The sequence below is a fragment of the Crassostrea angulata genome, chromosome 5 (genome assembly GCF_025612915.1).
Source record: "Crassostrea angulata isolate pt1a10 chromosome 5, ASM2561291v2, whole genome shotgun sequence".
Taxonomy (NCBI): domain Eukaryota; kingdom Metazoa; phylum Mollusca; class Bivalvia; order Ostreida; family Ostreidae; genus Magallana; species Magallana angulata.
The window spans coordinates 18,252,146-18,274,182 of NC_069115.1; the positions used below are offsets into that span (position 1 = coordinate 18,252,146).

The window sequence follows — 22,037 nt, forward strand, 5'->3', positions numbered from 1 at the left end:
ATAGATAAGTAACATTGCGGAGCGACTTGTCTATCTTATCGCCAAATTCGTGAAATATTTCCAATATGGCAGACACCTGGAAGAACATTATCGGTAAGAAAATAAAAACATTTTATGGCTTTCTCAAAATTTAGTAGATAAATCATTATTCAGGTGAATTTACATTAATTTGAACATATTTATTATTTTTCAAGACATGTACTTTACCATTTTAGGTGCTTAATCTTTTGGTAGGCGAATATCATTTATGGTAGCCTTTGCGAGGATAATTCATTGCGAAGTCAACAGTTTAATAATGATTTTAAGACGAAAGTCCAGTAACTGAATATAAATGAAATTATAAACTATCAATGTATTGTTTGTGATTGCAATAAATCATTCCTTAAACTTTCCTTAGTTATATCACACCCATTTGTACAGCTTTGGGTATTCAGTAAAACGCACTTAAAATGTACTCAAGTACATGTACTATGAAATGTCAATTAAAAAAGAACTTTTTTTCTGTACCTTAATTATTTGTAAAACATCATCAAAGTCTATTGTTCAAGTATGAATATAAAGATATTGAACAATAGTGTTAAACTTTCATTTATTTTGAATTCATGATTATCAAATATATAGAGTGTAAGTGTGTTAGTGACCCCCCCCCCCCCCCCCCCCAAGAAAAAAAAAAACCTTTACACAAGAAATATATTATCGATTTTTATATCTTCCCCAGTCATGAAACTAAAACGACCACTTCTTTGCTAAATGTTTAGCCTTCTAACTCACAGTAAAAATGCCATATGGTTTTTTAAATCATTCTAAAAGTCAAGAACATTTTGGAATACTGACTCATGTCTAATAACTAGTTTTTTTATTTCATGGTCTTGAGGCTTAGTACTTAAAATTGTTGCTCAAAGTTTAAGGTCTTTAGCCTGGCTTAAAAGTTCACAACGTTTTTATAATAAAAATTTCTATAATAAAAATTTCTGAACATCAGCTCAATTTTTACCTAAAATAAATGTGCACACAAATATAAAAAAATGACCTTGGCAAGCGCAATGGATATTCAGCCTGATAATTAAAAAAATTAGTGACGGCGGGGACAGTTTTAATAATTTTTGTTATTTGTTAAAGAGGAACTGAAAGAGCTGAGGAATAACATCGGCAAAACGTTAACAATAAAAAAAAAATAATGCGTTCTCGTATAAATACTTGCTCCTGTTTTAATTTTCTTATTTTTTAATTACGTCTAAAATGTCTACTTCCTGAAGGTGTGGTGCTGTTAGCTGTGACGTGTTATGCCTGTGATGACATGGATACAGCGGTGTGTCAACGCCTGATTGCCGCCAAACCGGACATGTGTAATGACACGTGTTACTCCTCGATATGCAAGCGCTTCTGTGGACAATGTCGTGAGTTGCTTAGCTTTTATTGTGGACATTGCACCGATTTATACATTTATAATGAACAATATAACATAATCGGTGTTTATTTCTAAAAACAAAACTATTTTGAGAAGGTACATGGACGGAACAGTGAAACGAAGATTTATTGAGACTAATGGGCTATCACATATACTGTAAATGTATTATATCTTGCGCGAACATTTGGCAGATATTAATTTTTAAACAAAATGGCGTTTATTTGAATTAACGTATTTCTGGATGCACCTAATATTATGCGTATGTATACGCATGACAGTTAGCAATGAACGTAGTTTCACGGAAGCTGCTTTTTCGCTAAAAAAAAAAAAAATGTTAAATAGAATGCACAGCAAAATGTTATGTTAACAGTATTTCACTTTTGAACTAATGAATAAGGCTCTTATCTTACATTTATTTACCAAATATCTATAGTTGTTCATTTTTTACATCATTTTGATATATCCTTAACTATTCTATGTACTTTTTTCAGCTCTCAAATGCTATAGCTGTACCGATATAGAATCCTTACAAAAATGTAACGCCACCATTGAGTGCCAGGGCAAAGATTATGTAGCTATAACTTCCTATCTTAAATAAAACTAATGAGGAGAATGAAATTGTACAAAAAATGTTTTTGCTATAAACAACTTGTTCTGTCCCATTTTTTTAGCAATGCATATCTGCCGCGTCTTTCACGAATGATTTCCGAGAGGTCTACAAGCTTGGGTGTGCTCCTTCCACAGTAAGCATGAAGCCTGGAAGTAACGAATGCATTTGAATACTGTAAACCAACTTTTATTCGCGTGCGAGATATGTTTTGCTAGGTTTGCAAGAGCCTTATTGCCGCAAATATTTCTAGCCGAGGACGAGTATTTGCTATACAGTTGTATCGAAGAAAAAAAAAACAGGTGTAGATAAGGCTTGGTCGCGAAAATTAGTCGCTAGGAACAAGTTCATCTCAGGTAAATCGGGGAAAAAGTATTCGCAAATAATAGTTGGTTTACAGTATTATTTAACTTTAGTTTCGATGGCCTCTAAATTTGTTATCTATGACATTTTTATTCTTTATTGGCTATTTATTCATATTAACTCATTTTTAACATGTGTTGTCAATTTCGTCTTATTGTTTATGTTCTATTTGAATAAACGTATCAAAAAAATTTTACTTTATATGTTTCAACATTTCCTACAGGTGTGCTCCCACTACGGGAGGCGGTCGATTAACAAAAGAGCAGGGACTTCTTGTTGCAACACAGACCTGTGTAACCATGGGAGCAGCAACAAACGAAATACAAAACCTAAGGCTCCGGAAACGGGTATCAGGACTGTTAACGATCTACCTTAAGCATTAGATGACCCACCATATGCATTTAAACGAGTATTCCTTTTACATCTTTATAATAAAAAGTTAATCATTCAGCAAAACAATATGAAAGATTTGTCTTTTTCATTTTTTATTATTATCATTAATGTTATTATTTGCAGTAAAACGACAGGTTACCTCCCCTGCATGTCACGACACAGACAGTCTGGCGTGTACCCTTCTCTTCACCATAAACACTCAAATGTGTGCAGATGATTGTATAGCCAACACTATATGTCCTAGACTGTGTGGAAAATGCAGTAAGTATTAATGGCATACATAAAAACAACTTCATTACCAGATGGAATGCACTTGACAAAACTGACACAGAAAACACACAAGCAATAAAGTTTACATAGTTCTTTTAAGTATAAATGTAAAACCTATGTAAAAAGATAAATAGTAAAAAATGTCAATATTGCAATGGCAAGTACATTATGGGTTACAGTTGGATTATTAGAAATTATGATTTCTTAATTGTTCTTGGTATTAGTTGGTGGCCCTCTCAATTTTAATTTACTTCTTCGTAGAATGTAAAATGAAAAATGTTTTCTCAAAACTGAAATTAGTCAGATGTTTATCTTAGTATTACTAACCAACTGTGATCTATAATTTTTACTTTTTTTTAACGAACAAGACGTATACATGTACTAGTTATTTAATACTCTACAATAGCGGTAGCTCTAGGGAACATTTAGGTTGATATGCTCTATTTAGTCTGATTTACCGAAGAGCTACAGACCGGCAGCTATAAAGCTCACGTCTATCCTTTAAGGTAAATGTTATGATTGTGACCACGTTTTAACAACGGAAAGATGTAACCATTCCAGGATATGCAAAGCAGGGGAGGTAAATAATTTCAAAATAAAATTATATATTCATTAGAGATGTAATCCTTAAAAAACAAAAAATGATTAAAAATGTTAAAAATCAAATGACCCCAAAATGTTTCCGATACGTGTATCATAGTTTGATACAATATGATAGTATCAGATACCTGAGTTCCGCAATAGAATTGATCGAAAAATAGGAGTTTAAATTATCTTATTGTTTAAAAAATGAAATTAGGAATACATATTCAAATGATTCTTATGTAAGTTTTAACTTTTAATTTCTTAATTAAACAAATGTTTCTTGGAAAATTTACTGTTTTTACATTAATAGCCAAGACAATTTAATTTCAGGTGTGCTATACATTAGAAACTTTGAACTTTGACCTTGAGCACGGATACAGAATGGGGTGTGTTCATCAACAGGTAATGGTGTTGAATAAATCTAAAACAACAGTATGTTTAGGAAGTAGTAACTTATTATTATTTTTTAATGATCGCTACTTTTATACATGTCACCCGCATAAATAATTAAATAGAGATTTTGCTTATACTTACTTCTTTCTCTTAACATATTAATGAATTGATCGCAAAGAGTAAGTTAAACTATTTAGATTTATTTATTGTTAATACATATTGTATTGTAGTTTCTTAATTGCTACTGTAATGATTATGTCCTATTAAAATAAAAGTTTTAAAGAAGAAGATTAGTGTGGGAAAATTGAATAACCTGGCTAATCTTGGAGTAAGTTACTCTAAGGGTATATAAATAGCCGTACTGTGGAAGCATAGAAAATTAATAAGAAAGATAGTTAATAAGAATGAAAGTAATAAATATTAAAGAAAGAGGGAAAAGAAGAGTTCATACTAATGACAAGTATACTATAGAATTGACATGGGCTGCTTGGTGTAGTGAATCTGAAAAAAGAAAATACACCAAGTACTTCTCCCTGAATAGGAACCAGCATCAGTAATTGAAAATCCCACCTCTTATATTGCGCCTATTGATTTAAGAAGATTGAAACATTAAAGCTGCTTGTTATTATAGTGTCAAATAAGTTTCTATTCAAACCATTTATCTTATAAAGTTATGGACTTTCTGCTATTTACACTAGCAAAATCGGTCTTCTTTCAAAGTTAGCGATATTAAAAAAAAATGAAAGTAATTTCTCTTTGGGCAAACGAAAAAACAAATCAAAATGCATCATGGGATGTTTAGAAAAGGGAACTGTTTGGTTTCGTCCCCCGAGTGATTAGGGTTATTCAACCCGCATGCTATACATCGATTGTAAAGAAAGCAAACTTCAGAAATATTAGCGAAAAAAACGTACACAGGTTTATTTGTAATTTGTCTGAACATTACGACCTTTATGTATAGCGATGTCAAAGTCGTAATACAACCATACCCGTCTTGACGTCAGGGGTGGATTTTAACATGAGGCGAAATAACGCGATACCATATTTCGTTTGTTTTGTTAACAAATTTTGTACATAATTTTTTTTTTATTAAAATTTGGCTTAATTGACTAGGAAGACTACTGTAATGTCTATTGTCATACTTATACTTTGCATAACCATCGTTTAAAACGTGCACAAAATTTGATATAAAATCGGACCAAGCAGCTTTAATGATCCAGAGAACAAATAACATTCATTATGGATTCGTGCAGTGATCCAACATTAACTGTGTACTATTTTGACAATATACACACTGCATTCACAAATGTTTCGTTATACATTTTTTCTGCATAAAAAGTATCAATAGCTTTTAATTAATATGTTCGAGGTTTGTGACAGTATGTCCAGTCAAGTCAGCAATGTGTTTGGCAGACGATCCGATTCTGTTGAAGTATCAATGAGCGGGGGGTGTTGTCATGGTGACTTATGTAACCATCACAAACTGACCGGTGGTGTCATGTCAACAAATCCACCAACAACTACCACAGCTAAAAGTGAGTAAAACAAATAAATCTGATCACCAAAATTATAAAATGAGTACAAATTATTAAACCAATTATTGCTAGATATTCCTACTTTGTCGCAATTGTATCCTTTAAATTGGCATACCGTTAAATGCACGTGATGTAGTTTAAAATTTATTGAATTACTAGAAGCAGTGAGCTATGATAATTCTATGTGTGTGCAAGCGCCTACCATTATTTGTTTGGTGGTGTGTCATTCTAAAGACTTCATGTAGTAATAAGCACTTGTGGGAAATAGCTTATAATCCATCGTTGGACTTAACTCAAGTGTTACGGTAACTGAATCCAGGATTATTGTTTTTAGAGTTTATTAGCTACATGATATTTGCTTTAACTTTTTTTTATTGTCATTGTATATTCAAATTTGTGAAAAAGAAAACGTAAAGAAATTTACAATATAGAATTTTAATATAATATCTTTAGTGTTGGATTTTCTCCATTTTCAGAATGTTCGATGACAGCTGGATGTCCATTTAATCCTGCTGCAAGACTGGATGGACAATGTTACTTCATAGGAAACAGTCCCTTATCATGGAGTAATGCCAAGGTAAATTCAAAGGGTCAATACACAACGCATATACATCGTTGTTGAAACAAACCAAACAATAACATTCACTGCGAGTTGTTATTATATATTGACACCCCGAGAAAACCATTGTCAACCGACGCGAAGCGGAGGTTGACAATGGTTTCCGAGGGGTGTCGATTTCAACTGTTATCCTCCCAAACAGGCACTATTTATTTTGTTATACTGAATGTCTTAATTTTTAAGAAAATTTTACTGCTTTTATATAGGAATAACGTGAATTCGACAGTGAACCGTACGCGCATAATTTTCGCGCATGTAACAATTTTTAATGTTATCCGTTGCTTAGTGTGTTGCTAACGCTGAGGGTAATAGAACGGATTATGAACTGCGTCTTAACCAATCAGATTTCAGTATTTAACATGAAAATATAACAATAATCAATTACCACATTGTAGTACCTTTTAAGACTAACAGTATACAACTACATCAATGACGGTTATAGATAAGGGTACTCACACAGGGTGACATTTTGGAGGTATATTGGACGTTTTAAACAAGCTGTGTAATACAGCGTGTTAATGAATTGAAAAAAAAATGTTATCAGTAATTATTTTGAAATAAGTTGGAAAGACAGTTTAGAGCGCATGCACAATGGCACAATTTACGCAAGCTCATTCATTTTTGTTAGACAATCCGCTTGTGGGGTTTATGAAAATCTCAGCAGTGTTAATGTGATTAGACTATGCTGATAATATTAATAATTGATATTAACAAAAGTGTTGCAACATTGGGATTAGGTCAATGCTTTGCTTTTTAGATAAATTAGATTTTTTTGAAATATTTACGTAAAAGGTCGGGAATAAACTGGGATGTTTAACTTTCAGGCATTCTGTGAATCACATTGTAGTCATTTAGCCGTGTTTCAAGACTTGAATCAGCTCCGTCTTACTATGGAAGTACTCCATCTAAGTGACGCCATTTCAAGTACGTATTCATATTCTATGTATTGGGCAATGATTTTGCATATACATAATTTCGTTTTCTTTCAGTTCTTTTGTTGATTATTCAGTAAAATATATGAATGTTTGTATATTCTCTCCATTAGTTTTACTTGTAAGATAATAGATTATAGTAGACTAAGTATACATACACTCGCCGAGTGGAGATTAATTGTAATGGGACTTTAAAATCTACAAGCCCCGTTTATTGATTTGTTGAAACATTCATCCACTTAAGAAAAACCATTGAATGCATGAAATAATCATGATGATGTTAGACTTAAATTCCGAGCGAAGACAATTTTGTATTGTACATTAACAATAATTAAGGTAATTTTACTTACTCTTTAAAATCATTTTTTTAATTGTTTGAAAGAAATATATAGATATAACCAATGAAATGTTTTCTTGATGATTCATGTGGGTTATGAAGGTAGCATTTTTCATTGCAGAAAGAAATACATAACCTACAAATGGTGGTAATGTATACCGTTTCATGTTAATAATAGAATATTTTTGACATGTTGCCACCTTCATATTCCGCAACAGTCACCGAAGAAAGCATTTCCTTTTTTAAATAAATTTCGTTATAAACCTTACTGTAATGAAAAAAAAATGTACCGTAGTATATAGTACAAAAAGTAGAACTTCAAGACTAAATGCAGGCATTGGCAAATGCGATATTGTGACGTCATTTTAGCAAAATTAACGCATATATATTAATATTTACATTCCACTGTGTTTTAAATACCTCTAAATGCAACAACTTAGCAACAAATCATGATTTTTTTTAAGTTTACAGTATACAGTCTCATAACAGCAGCGATGTGTGCATACAAATTTTCATTACGCAGTTATGAGAGTTTAAAAGTCATGGTTCAATGCTAGACTAACCAACATTTTACTGTTTAACGCTTGAAAAATATGTTTTAGATTTGTAATAATTATTTAATTATTATAGCCTTTGGTACCGGTCAATATATGGTTTTATAAATCTGATGAGATTATATTAATCTGGGACTTTGTGTTCGGTCGAAATAGTCTCATTAGGTCTATTAAACACGGGCCTATAAATTGACCTCATCAAAAAGCTATGCTTGTGTATTTATACCATTAGACAGTAAACCCTATGATGTACTTTCCGCATTTCAGATTTACCAGCCGTTCACAATCATATACTACCGGATATGTACGTGGATGCAGTCAATCCAACACACTCAAATCACTTCCTGTGGTCGACTACCAATCAGACAGTATCCCCTACTTTATTTGGTGGTTCTACTTCTCACCATCCCTGTGCCTTTGTCCACAGTTCAAGACATACTACCCACAGTACAGGACAGTTAGAAGGCACCGTTTGTAGCCAAATGTATCATCCTTTGTGTCAAAGTAGATTAGAATAAATGCAATCGAAAACATTTTCACAGTTAATTCTTCTTATGTGTCAAAACTATTTTTGTATAATTGTATAAAAAAGGATTTGCAAAAAAAAAACTTTCTAAAAATATTAACCTTTGAGAGAGAAAAGAAATTATAATGTTATAAGGAATAAAATACAAAACGCATTGGTTGATAACGTATACGACTTGTTTGATCGTTAGAAGACACTCTCATTGCACTAAAACCGCAATTAATGCTTTCATGTATTATTTCAAAGATAAAAATTTAATGTTATTCTTTGTTTGTCTTGGGGTACAGCGCTAAATATCATATTGTTTTTAAATCTTTGAAATTAAGAATAGTATGTATTAAAGTAAAAGAATAATTAATTGTTTGGATAGGATATTTAATGTAGTCTTAAAATAATCATCAAACATATTGTGTGGTAGATTTTGTTCGATTTCTGTGAAACTCGACGTGAATTCTCAGTAAAACACGAGCCCTGGTTTTAAAAACATAAATACCAAACATTAAGGAAAGAAGCTATTGGAAGATTTATATAATAATCAGACACCGTAAGTTGTACTAATCTGAAAAAAAAATTGAAAATCATGAATCAAATAAAAATACCAAAAAATACCGTTCACATCATGATCTTAAATTTCAGACCTTCATGACACTGATTATGACATACAATATTCTACTCTTCTTTCATAAGATAGATAAGCAACATTGCGGAGCGACTTGTCTATCTTATCTTCAAATTCGTGCAATATTTCCAATATGGCAGACACCTGGAAGAGCATTATCGGTAAGAAAATAAAAGCATTCTATGGCTTTCTCAAAATTTAGTAGAAAAATCTTTATTCAGGTGAATTTACATGAATTTGAACATATTTATTATTTTTCAAGACATGTACTTAAACATTTAGGTGCTTAAACTTTTGGTAGGCGAATATCATTTATGGTAGCCTATGCGAGCATAATTCATTGCGAAGTCAAAAGTTTAACAATGATTTAAACACGGAAGTTCAGTAACTGAATATAAATGAAATTATAAACTATCAATGTATTGTTTGTCTTTGTAATAAATTATTCCTCAAACTTTCCTTAATTATATTGCATCCATTTGTAAAGCGTTGGGTATTCAGTAAAACGCATTTAAAAAGTACTCAAGTACATGTACAATGAAATGTTACTTTAAAAAGAACTTATATTTTTCAGTACCTTAATAATTTGTAAAACATCATCAAAGTCTATTGTTCAAGTATGAAGATATCGAACAATAGTGTTAATCTTTCATTTATTTTGAATTCATGATTATCAAATATATATACAGTGTAAGTGTGTTAGTGACCCCCTAAAAACCTTTGGACAAGAAATATATTTTCGATTTTTATATCTTCCCCAGTCGTGGAACTAAAACGACTACGTCCTTCCTAAATATTTTGCCTTCAAACTAACAGTAGAAATGTCGTCGGGTTTTTTAAATCATTATAAAAGTCAAGAACATTTTGGAATACTGAATCATGTCTAATAACTAGTATTTTTATTTCATGGTCTTGAGGCTTAGTCCCACATAAATTTGTGGGGACAATGTCAGTGAATTTTAAGATAATTTTATTTCAATATCTTAAATCAATTGTAAGCAAATCTAATGAGAAGTTCCTTATACCGGGGTATATAAATATAAGGGATAATGTTTTTGTTATGTTATTTTTTTTATTTCAAAATTAAAATTCAAATGCACTTAAAATTGTCGCTCAAAGTTTAAGGTCTTTTAGCCTGGTTAAAAGTTCACAACATTTTTATAATAAAAATTTCTGAACTTCAACTCAATTTTTACCCAAAATAAATGTGCACACAAATATAAAAAAAATGACCTTGGCTTGCGCCATGGGTTTCAGCCTGATAATGAAAAAAGTTAGTGACGGCGAGGACAGTTTTTACAATTTATGTTATTTGATATAGAGGAACTGAGAGAGCTGGGGAAGAACATCGGCAAAAAGTTAACAATAAACAAAAATAATACGTTCTCGGATGATTAATTGCTCCTGTTTTAATTGTTCTATTCTTTAATTACGTCTTAAATGTCTGCCTCCTGAAGGTGTGGTGCTGTTAGCTGTGACGTGTTATGCCTGTGACGACATGGACACAGCGGTGTGTCAACGCCTGATTGCCGCCAAACCGGACATGTGTAATGACACCTGTTACTCCTCGATATGCAAGCGCTTCTGTGGACAATGTCGTGAGTAACTTAGCTTTTATGGTGGAAGTTGTAGCGAATTATACATTTATAATGAATAATGTAAGATCGCAAGGGTACGAAACAATGAAACGAAGATTTATGAGACTAATGGACTATCACATATACTGTAAATGTATTATATTTTGCGCGTACATTTGGCGGATATTAATTTTTAAACAAATTTGCGTTTAATTGAATTAAAGTAGATCCAGGGTTCTGTGATGTCATTCTTTATTGTAAAACTTTGAATTCTTTAAAATGTGTACCAGATAGTTTTATATATCTTAAGTGAATAGAATCACATGGAAGTAACTAGAATTACTGTTAAGTTCAAGATATTTTCGCAGCTTGAATTTATCCTAAATTTCAATTTTTGTTATACATTTTATCTATGCTAAGGGCAATTAACTCTTTTTCTGACCTTTCTTTCAGTCGTATGTCTAAATGCTATAATTTTATTTATCCCAACAATTAATTTTAAAATGTGTTTGTAGTTTTACTTTTCTGACATAGTTGCCAATAAAATTAAAAAAGATAAACAAGTTTCTGCCTACAAGTATTTTACTTTTAACAAGAAAAATAAGGTTCTCTAATGCTAAATTATGCTTTAGTTCATGTTTATCTGACATCTCACATATTTTTTCTTATAATTGATGAAATTTAAGTCTATTAAATTGAAACCAGTTCCGTTTTTCAACTTTCATCAGAGAGTTTTACGAGTCTGGAGCTACCTTAACGTACTTCTGAATGCACCTAATATCATGTACTTGCATACGCATGACAATTAGCATGACAACTTTATTTTACGGAAGCTTAAAATGTTTAATAGAATGCACAGCCAAATGTTATGTTAACAGTATTTCACTTTTTGAACTAATGAATAAGGTATGTATCTTACATTTATTTACCAAATATCTATAGTAGTTCATTTTTTACATCATTTTGATATTTCCTTAACTATTCTATGTACTCTTTTCAGCTCTCAAATGCTATAGCTGTACCGATATAGAATCCTCACAAAAATGTAACGCCACCATTGAGTGCCAGGGCAAAGATTATGTAGCTATAATTTCCTATCTTAAATAAAACTAATGAGGAGAATGAAATTGTACAAAAAAGAAATATTTTTGCTATATACAACTTGTTTTTTCCTATTTTTTCAGCAATGCATATCTGCCGCGTCTTTCACGAATGATTTCCGAGAGGTCTACAAACTTGGGTGTGCCCCTTCCACAGTAAGCATGATAAAACTTAAAGCCTTGAGGTAACGACTGCATTTGAATATCATTTAAGGTCAAGAAGTAGTAAATGAAAAGTGCCTACAAGTTTATGAAATGTAAGATATAAATTCTTTGTTTTATAGGGTGTACTGGCGCTAAAATATATTGTATACACAATTTAAAATCCTGTTTTAAATTGTCAATTTCAATGAAATATGAAGGAATTGAGAACACATTTCGGAGTTTTGTCAATTTTTGACAAATATAATATATCTAGTAATTTTTACTACGAAAATATGTTGTCAAGAAAGTTTAAACCTCCTTGCCATCAATCTTATTTAAGAAGAAATTATTGTGTAAATAAAGAGTATTGGCCAAGCATCTATGCAAATAAGATAAAGAACATGTATGACAAGCGTTTAAGTGAATTCAATTACAACCTGCTTAACAACATCTTATGTACCAATTCTTTTTTGCAAAAATGTAAAATAAGACAAAATGCAAAATGTGACTATTGTGACATCTCAAATGAAGATATTAAACATCTTATTTTTGATTGTGATTATGTCAAACAGATATGGCATAATTTGAACAATGCTTTAAATTTTACTGTTAAATGGAAACATGTTGTATTTGGTTTTTATGTTGAAACTAACTCAAAAATATACAATTATATCTTACATAGCTTTTAAGATATACAAATTCAAAATGGGATGTAGAATAAAAAACGAGTGTCAAGATAGTTTAAAATTAAAACAATTTGTTAAAAATTCTTTATTTAAGGATATGGATATCATGCTAGATTTTTCAAACCTGAATTTGTTTAAATATATGGTAAAGCGTTTGACAAACTGTTATAAATTACTTTTGTTCTGTAATTCTCATTATTATTATAATGATGCCAACTTTCCTAATACCCGGGATATCTGGCTTTTGTAAATGGGTATTGTTGTTGAAGTGAAATAAAGCATAATTAATATATATATATATATATATATATATATATATATATATATATATATATATATATATATATATATATATATATATATATATATAGAATGCCTACAGTCTCCCCAAAAACGGAATTAAACAAGCTCTTGACCTCTTAAAAATGATGTCTTGAAATGATTACTTTTTCCATGATTTAACATAGAATGTCAACAAATTGTTTCATTTTCGACATTCCTTTTAAAGCCGTTAAGTACGGGAAAAAGATTCTTCAAATAATTTATGACGTCATAATGGTTCTAATACAAAAAACACTCTGGAATAATTTATTAGATATCGACCTTAAGTATGCACGCTTTCGCTCAGCATTCCATTTGCATTTACCAGAGCTTGACCTTTAGTTTCGATGGCCACTAAATTTGTTATTTATCACATACTTACAACGTCTGTCAGGTTTCATTTATTCATATTGATTCATCTTTTAACCCGTGTTGTCAATTTCGTCTTATTGTTTATGTCTATTTGAATAAACTTATTTTAAAAACCTCAATATTTCCTACAGGTGTGCTCCCACTACGGGAGGCGGTCGATTAACAAAAGAGCAGGGACATCTTGTTGCAACACAGACCTGTGTAACCATGGCAGCGGCAACAAACGAAATACAAAACCTAAGGCTCCAGAAATGGGTATCAGAACTATTCCACCTTAAACATCAGATGACCAACCAAACAACTTTTAATAATTCAAAGGGTTTTATACATCTTCTTCTTAATTTAGACTTCTCCATTAGCGTATTTTTTTATTTATTTTAAAATTAGCAAATTTTATCATATTCTCTTCAATAGGTAAGTATTCACTATATCTAAACACGCATTCCCTTTACATTTCTGTAATGAAATGTTAATCATTCAGCAAAACAATACCAAAGGTTTGTTTTTTCCATTTTTTTTATTTACAGTAAAACGACAGGTTACCTCCCCTGCGTGTGACGACACAGACAGTCTGGCGTGTACCCTGCTTTTCACTATAAACACTCACATGTGTGCAGATGATTGTATAGCTAACACTATATGTCCTAGACTGTGTGGAAAATGCAGTGAGTATTGATCGTATATATAGAAAAAAACAAGTTCAGTACCAGAAAGTATGTACTTGATAAAAGTGAGACAGAAAACACTAGCAACAAAGTATGCATATTTTTTAAGTAAAAAGATAAAACTTTTTTTACAGATAAATTGTAAAAGATTTCATTATTGCAATGGCATGAAGTCAAGTACATTATGGGGTACAGTGGAATTATTAGAAATCAGGGTTGCTTAATTTTTCGTGGTATTCGTGGGTGACCCTCCCTAGGGAATTTACATTCTCGACGAAAACATATTTAGAAAGAGTTATCTTTCTCATTAAAACTGAAAATGTGACGCATCCACGAAATAACAACCCCATGAATAAGCAAAAGAAAAAAAGCCCCGACTTCTCCCGAAAATTCTTCCTCTTTAGTTTTTTTTAATTCCACAGTATTCTTGAATTTATACACAGAAATTTGTTGGATTTCAATCCATTGACTGATTTATACTCATGTTCAAAACGTATATCATTTTTGTTCTGTTTACTAAATATTTATTTTTAAAATCAACCATTTTTAACAGAATTGTTAAACGGTAGCTTAATAACCGAGTTTAAAAACCAGCTCTTTTAACACCATTCATATAAATAAATATTTTGCCAACTTTCTGTTATTGGGATTTAATATTAACCATCCAGAGTAAGATTTTTTTGGTTCACATATTGAACAAAAGATATAGTCGAGCTCTTTAAAAATATCTTTGCGTTTTGTTTTAAATATTAACTTTACAAATGAGTTGTCATATAGTAACTATTTGAATGTATGCCAAAAGTTGAAATTGAATCTACCGTGACTAGTTTGAATCCCTTCAAGGTCCGACAGAAATTCACATCAAACACCTTTTTTTTTTAATTTGTTAAACCTTTGTAAAATTTTCAAGAATTAAAAATAAATATAGAAAAAAAAAGGAAAAACACTTTTGACGCGTGAGTGTACTTTAAAATTAAATGGCAGATTAAAAACTTAATAAAAAGGTATTAGTGTTTATCAACTTTTGGAGCATTGTGTTCTGCTCCATCGATTAACTAGCTAGATTGTAGTATTTATTCGATTCTTTTACATGTAGGCAAATGCTATGAGTGTGAGCACGTAACATCTACAGAGAATTGTACTCAGTCACGTGTTTGTGATCCAGGGGAGGTAAATATTGATAATATGCATTTGTTTTTTTTAATAGATAGTTTTATTTTCATTTTTTAAGGAAAATCTGTAAATTGAGGAGTGTAAATGAAGGTTATTTTCTTTAAAATTTAGGTCTGTTTCACTCTCGAGACAGTGAACTTTCACCTCGAACATGGTTACCGGCTTGGATGCGTACAACAAAAGGTATCTGTGTTTTGATATTTAAATTATGCAAACATATTTTTTATAATAGTTATGTTTTTTAAATAATTAGCATGATTATTGTTCTACATTCTCGCTACATGTTCATCCAAATGAAACGTAAAAATGCAATACTCTAATAGGTAATAAATAGTAAAAAAACAAAGACATAAAATCGATATCATATCATAAATAACTGAATGAACTAGGAGCAATATTAAGATTGTTATCACATTTCAGGTCTGTGATAATTTACACGTTCAAGCCAGCTCTATTTTTGGACGACGGTCAAGCGGAAACCCTGAACTTTCGCTGACTGGGGGTTGTTGTCATGGGGATTTATGTAACCATCATCATATACTTCCGGAAACCACTACGCAACTCACGGTTACCACCACGGATCGTCCAACTACGACAACTCAAAGAGGTCAACACGACTTTATACTAAACACACAATATAATTCAAAAAATCAGTTATTTATCATAATCAAATGACATGGTAATTAATATGATAAACATAACAAACAAATGCTCACAACATGTAATAATACGTCGCTCGGATGTGAATATACAAAATAAGCATATTCGACATTTAACAGGAACATGACTTCCAATTCGTACAAAAATAAATCCCATGAAATAGCATGCATAAACAAAGAGTGTGTTAAATCTTCAAACACCTGCGATTAATAGTTGCTAAGAAGACCTCGACGAAAAATTGACTGTTTAAAAATTGAGGCAGTCAAAAAACAAAGTCGTCATTTAACAAGTTGAAGCTAGTCTGATTGGTTTTAAAATAGAACCCACAATATGGCATGCCTAAACAAAGAGTGTGTAAACATGTCAAGCGTCTGCAATGAAAAATTGCTGGAAAAAAATGCAACAGAATTTCTGTTACGGACAGACTAGAAAGAATGACGAACGGATAGACAGACACACAATGGTAAATCAGTATACCCCTTCTCCTTTTGAGCAGGGGAATAATGAAAACGATAGAAACTATTGTAACAATTTTACATAATATTATATCAGTTAGTACGAAAAGATTTGTATATTAGAAAACAGATAAACAAAAAGTATAACAGTTTGTACATGTATGTATAATAATACTTATAATTACCAGTTCATTTCTTTCATCTTACAAACAAAGTATGTTCAATGACTGTTTCCTCCTTTATCAGGCGACAACTTTCTTAACTATTGCTTGTATTATCTGACGTGTTTAAACGATATACTGATTATTCATATAATTTTCAAACAGTAAAATTTATAAGATGCTTTTGGTTGTTTATCGTTTACTTTTTGTAAGCGTCTCAAGATAAAGTCATTTGCTACCTGATGTTTAGATAAAATATTTTTCAATTTGATATTCAAATCAAATCAATTAAAAACATATTATACTATTTCCGTTTTTAAATGTTTTAGGTACAAATACTGCGTATGTGACAGCAGTGTTACTTTTTTCTCTTTGAAAATGATATGCAGCTTAAAAGAAATCACCGAATACTCGACTATAACTTGACTAAAGCCTCCGATTAATCGAGTATACTCCTTTATTTAAAGGGGCATGGTCACGATTTTGGTCAAAAATGTTTTTTGTAACATTAATATTTGAAATGCTTCAGGAAGGCAATCTTAATATGCAACCGAAATTTGAGTGTCATTTGATGAGTTTTAAGCGAGTTACAGAGCTTGAAATTCTTCGCTATGTAAACAACACGTTTTTTTACATTTTAAACGTTGAAGTAAAAATTTCAGGTTTAAACCTAAAATGAATGTGTTAACGTTAGGAACTGTTTTCACAGGCACGTAGCATCAGGGGGGCCAGGGGGTCCTGCCCCCCCCCCCCCCCACACTTTTTCTCTCGCAGCAACAAATTTTTTAAAATTTACATATAAAAAAATTGAATTATCATTGAGTTGGCCCCCCACTTTTTTGGGAGTATGTAAAAAATTGATATGAAAATAAGGAAATGAGGAGTGAAATTGAAGTTATATACTACGCCACCCCCCACCCCCCACGGATTAGGATTTTGAAGATTTTGCAAAAGTTGAAGTTTTTTTTAATTTTTTTTTTGCTTGTCAAGATTTTTTTGGATGAGTGCCCCCCCCCCCCCACTTCCAAAAACGATTCTACGTGCCTGTTTCAATACTTAAAATAAAAAAAATAAAGGCAAATAATCTGGAAAAAGATTTTTACTGGTATATTGAACCCATGTAAACGAAAACGGGGCACGAGCATTGTTTACATAACAAGAATTGTGAGCCCTGTTTCTTGATAATAGATCTACAAATGACTCAAATTTTATTTGATCATTAGAAATGCATTTCTAAAGCATCGTAAATAATAAAAGCCTTTAAATAGAACTTACCATGTCCCTTTAAAGCAAATGCGAAACTCCAAAGAACAGTATGTTTAAATCTATTCTGAATAGAAAGATTGGAGTACCTTTATTGGTCTAATTTTTAGTAAGTGTTTCATGTACATATTGAATTTTTCCGTTAAACAAACCCCAGAGATATTGACTGGAGTACTTACAGGGGTATGTCATGAATTAGGAAAAAGGAATCATTCTTTGAGTATCATGAGGTGATAATTTCGGTCGGGGCGTGGTCAAATCCAATAAAGCCAAAAGGTTTTAGGGTTCAAAATTGATTCGTAATGTTATCACAGACAAAGACAGTTGAAAATGTAAATATTTGTGTATGTAAATTCTTTCAGTTTGTCATTACTATGCTAACGGATGTACATTTGCTGATGGAATAACTTACCATGGGCATTGTTACCATGTCGAAAATAGAAATATGACTTGGATCCAAGCTAAGGTTACCATTTTCTTTTTCTTTTTTCCTTTTCACTAAATTTGGCCCATTTCTTAATCTTGAGATAGTTTTTAATCTTCGTTTTTATTTGCAGCATTTCTGTGAGTCACGATGCGCACACCTTGCCACTTTTCCGGATCTCAGAGAAATGGATCACGTTCTAACGAATCTAGTGCGTCATCACGTTGTGTACGGTATGTGCATTCCTTTGAAACTTAATTATGTTTTACTTTACAATTTGCATTGTTTCACTTTCACAATAAACAACATTGATCCCTTTAAAATCTCAAAGAAGGTACAGTTTCTTTCAATAGTATGCCCGAAAATTCAAAAGTTGTTTACATCTCATGAAAAAACACATCTACTATCTTGAACACATGTGTGTATAAAGTACTAAATTTTGCACTATATTTCTGTTTTCAAAAGAGAATAACGCCAAAATTTGTCATTTTCTAATGTGTAGTAAAAAATGATGATAAAAAGTCAAATTTTTTCATAGTTTTTAAACAAAAAACTATGTCCGCAGCCGTCACCCCCCAAATTGTTTTTATTATAATGTACCTTAGAAATCAACACTTTCAAAACTTTTATATCTTTAATTGATCAACACAGTGACTTTTGTACATAGCACACCGGTATTGCTCTCAATTAGCTCAACTGCGAACGTCATCACAGAAAGTCAACCAATGCTATTATAGGATATAAAATGGGGGGGGGGGGTGTTGAGTAATTGCATTGGAGGAGGTGAATGGCGATTTTTTTTTTTTACCGGCCGCGTGAAAAAGTATTACTTTAAGGAGGTTGGCACCTGAAATAATAGTAATGTCAATCATCCGAAAACCAGATGGGGACCTTAATTGTTCATTTATTTTGTTTGTGACCCATGTCACATGCCAAGTTTTGGAAATATAGGGCCCCAAACAGAAATTATAATTTTCCTGAAATTTTTGCAAACATTTGACATGGAAATTTAAAGATATCAAACAAATATTTATAGTTTGAACTATCATTTAGTTATGATTTTAATACAGTATTAAGTTGAACACATGTATTGACTATAAATTTAAAGTAAAATCTAAGTCAAAGTTTAAAAATTCTTGCTTTACTGGTGGCTTTAAAGGCCAGTACATAATGAACACAACAAAAGATCGATGTTACAAAATTTTGAAGTAATCAAATTATAATGCAAATAAAAAAAGTTATAGTGATGTTATCTTTCCAAAACTTTGCATACAAATAGACATACATTTAATTTCTCATTTAAAAGTAATACATATAGAGTCACATCTCAAAAATTTGAGATGTTGCATGAAATAAGCTAATTTTAGGCCAAAATTGGACTTAATTTTTTCTATGAAATACATGTATAAGCTAAATATGCCAAAATATTTCGATAGAAATATCAAAATATTGTTTAAATATGTTTTTAGAACATATTGAATATATTGTAATACACAAACTATCTGGAAGTTTGATCTGCGCTGAAAATTAAGAAGCTAAAGTAAGAGTTCTCTGAAACTAATGAGTTATGAAAATTGTTCATTTCCTTCCTGAAAACCTTCCGCCACAAAAAATAGTTTCTTACTATACTCTGTAAAAAGATAATTTTTTGAAACACTTTTATTCAATAAAGTTTATTTGGCATTGTAAAATGTAAATATACTACTAGAATTAATATGCGATGCAGAATTTTCAGACTAGAGGTGACCCAAAGTGGCTACCCAAATCCTAAGATGCGAACCTCTTCATGTGAACAAGATTTAACTATTTAATGAAGACAGCTATACTTTACCTTCTGAAATTCAATTGAAAAAAATTAACAGAAGTACATGACTGTGTAATCCAGCATAAAATTTTATAAAGCTTAACTCAAAATACCTGTATATATATATATATATCAAGTTTAAAAAATAGCGTGGGTTGCCGTGGATGCTTATGTAGTACATATGTACATTAGATAGTTCTTTCGGATCTCTATAGAAGTTGAGATTGGTTACTCGAACTGAGATGCACCTGGAATATCTAAGCATACATGTACTTACGTTTACTATATAAATATAAATTTTACATGTCACTTTTTAGGGCGTTATGGCAGAAGCGAGCTTTACTTGGATGCCATCGACCCGGGCCACAATAACCATTGGATATGGGAGTCCAATCTACAAACTGTTCCCAGTACTATGTTCCACAGTATCAGCTCTCATCAGCTTAACTACTGTTCGGTTACCACCTCAGCGTTAGGGAAACTAGTAGCGGTCAACTGTGCCTCCAGTTATCTCCCACTCTGCCAGCATACAAGTCGCGATGACTAACAAGTCTTCCTGTTCTTCAATGATATAGCAATGTTTTTGTACAAGTGCACATACTGTTTGTCAAATATTGAAAATAAAGTATTTTGAGAAATTGTTCGGAAACACATTGGTTTTTCGTCATGAATGTACATGTACCTTAAAAAGAACACGTGATATCAAATCACATGTGTTGTTCGTTTTTGCTAAAAAAAAAATGTCCACAATATATTAATTTTTTAAATCTGGTTAAAATCTCCTTAATAAATTGGGTGACTTTGGTTGATTTTATATAACAGTAGATGATACAATGCGCGGGAATTAACACTTTACAAATTATTATTATATTAATAATGCTTAATATGTTGAACCATATTTTCATTTTTGTATACACTTTGTTTAATCTTTTTTCTTACCTTAATCCTTTAAAATTGAAATAAAAAACAAACTGCATTTTTGGATATTTAGAAGAACGGACAGGGATGAAAAATCTGAACTGAAATGGATAATATACACATGTACATGTACGTGGCCTTAATCCGGTTTGTTGCGGCTAATTTGAAGAAAAAAAATCAAATTTTTTCTTTTATTCTACATGTATATATTTCAAACCAGTGAATAGTTATTTAGTGTATCTCTGGTTCTTTAAGTCAATTTTCAACAAAATTTCTATTACTGTCGCAAATAAGAATTTCATATAAAAGAAAAACAATCTGGAGAGGGGGGGGGGGGGCATCCCCATTAAACTTTCCTGTTTTATCCATACATCATTCATCCATACAGTATAGAAATCCCAACTTCCCAAGAAGTTGCGATTGACAATATATAGACGTAGAATACAAAAATGAATTATCTGTTCATTAATGTTTAAGGTTTACAACCAATCTGTCGTAGTATGAAAATGTATGAAATTAAAACAAGCTAGGTAATGCATTATTTTCCATTTGCATGCATATTTTAATCCAAAGTTGTCACATTCAAAGCAGCTGGTCAAAGCTGATGGTTAACTCGCCCTACAATTTAACAGTTGAGTTTTTGGTGAATAAATTAAATTGTTTTCCTAAGTAAATTGGACCCCCAAATGTGGCCGCATCTAAAAAGTATGAATTTGAGGAATTTTAATCTACACTTTCTCAGGTTGCTTTCACTAAAGCTATATAAGCTTTTCTAGTAATTTTTTTTAGAAATCTTTATATTGATTCTTATCTATATGTTCCTATGTAAAAATTTGCCCCCTCCCCCTCCAATTGTGGCCTCATCCTATCCCCATCCCCACCCCACCCCACCCCACCCCCCTATCATGATTTGGACTAACTTGAATTCACACTACCTGCTTTTCTGGCCAATTGGGTCCTAAGAAAAAAAAAATAAAGATTTTTTCTATATATTCCAATTCTCCCCATGAAGAAAAGAAAATTGGTGAAAATCTAAAATCCCCAACCCCCTTATCTATCAAATTGACGCCGCCCCAATATGAAATGCCGTCGGATATACCTGTTCAGTGCTATAGGTGTCAGGAACAGCTACCAATCTGCAAGTCTTGAGTTCGAATCTTGCTGGGACTTGTA

The 22,037-nt window shown here is 31.6% G+C and overlaps 2 protein-coding genes across 2 annotated transcripts; both read left to right on the plus strand.

Annotated features, from left to right (window-relative positions):
• Window position 1: 1 nt before the first annotated feature.
• Window positions 2-8,531, plus strand: LOC128185674 (uncharacterized). Its single transcript, XM_052855298.1, has 12 exons — window positions 2-93; window positions 1,257-1,397; window positions 1,900-1,979; window positions 2,080-2,151; window positions 2,602-2,725; window positions 2,895-3,032; window positions 3,548-3,621; window positions 3,957-4,028; window positions 5,389-5,554; window positions 6,031-6,131; window positions 6,998-7,097; window positions 8,264-8,531. The coding sequence occupies exons 1-12, from the start codon at window positions 66-68 to the stop codon at window positions 8,512-8,514; spliced, it is 1,347 nt and encodes a 448-aa protein (XP_052711258.1). The 5' UTR covers window positions 2-65; the 3' UTR covers window positions 8,515-8,531.
• Window positions 8,532-9,157: 626 nt separating this feature from the next.
• On the plus strand, window positions 9,158-20,595 carry LOC128185673 (uncharacterized). The gene is made up of 12 exons (XM_052855297.1): window positions 9,158-9,302; window positions 10,599-10,739; window positions 11,719-11,798; window positions 11,903-11,974; window positions 13,473-13,596; window positions 13,869-14,006; window positions 15,103-15,176; window positions 15,291-15,362; window positions 15,600-15,786; window positions 18,081-18,184; window positions 18,276-18,375; window positions 20,264-20,595. Exons 1-12 carry the CDS (start codon window positions 9,275-9,277, stop codon window positions 20,491-20,493), a joined length of 1,350 nt encoding a protein of 449 aa, XP_052711257.1. The 5' UTR covers window positions 9,158-9,274; the 3' UTR covers window positions 20,494-20,595.
• Window positions 20,596-22,037: the final 1,442 nt, after the last annotated feature.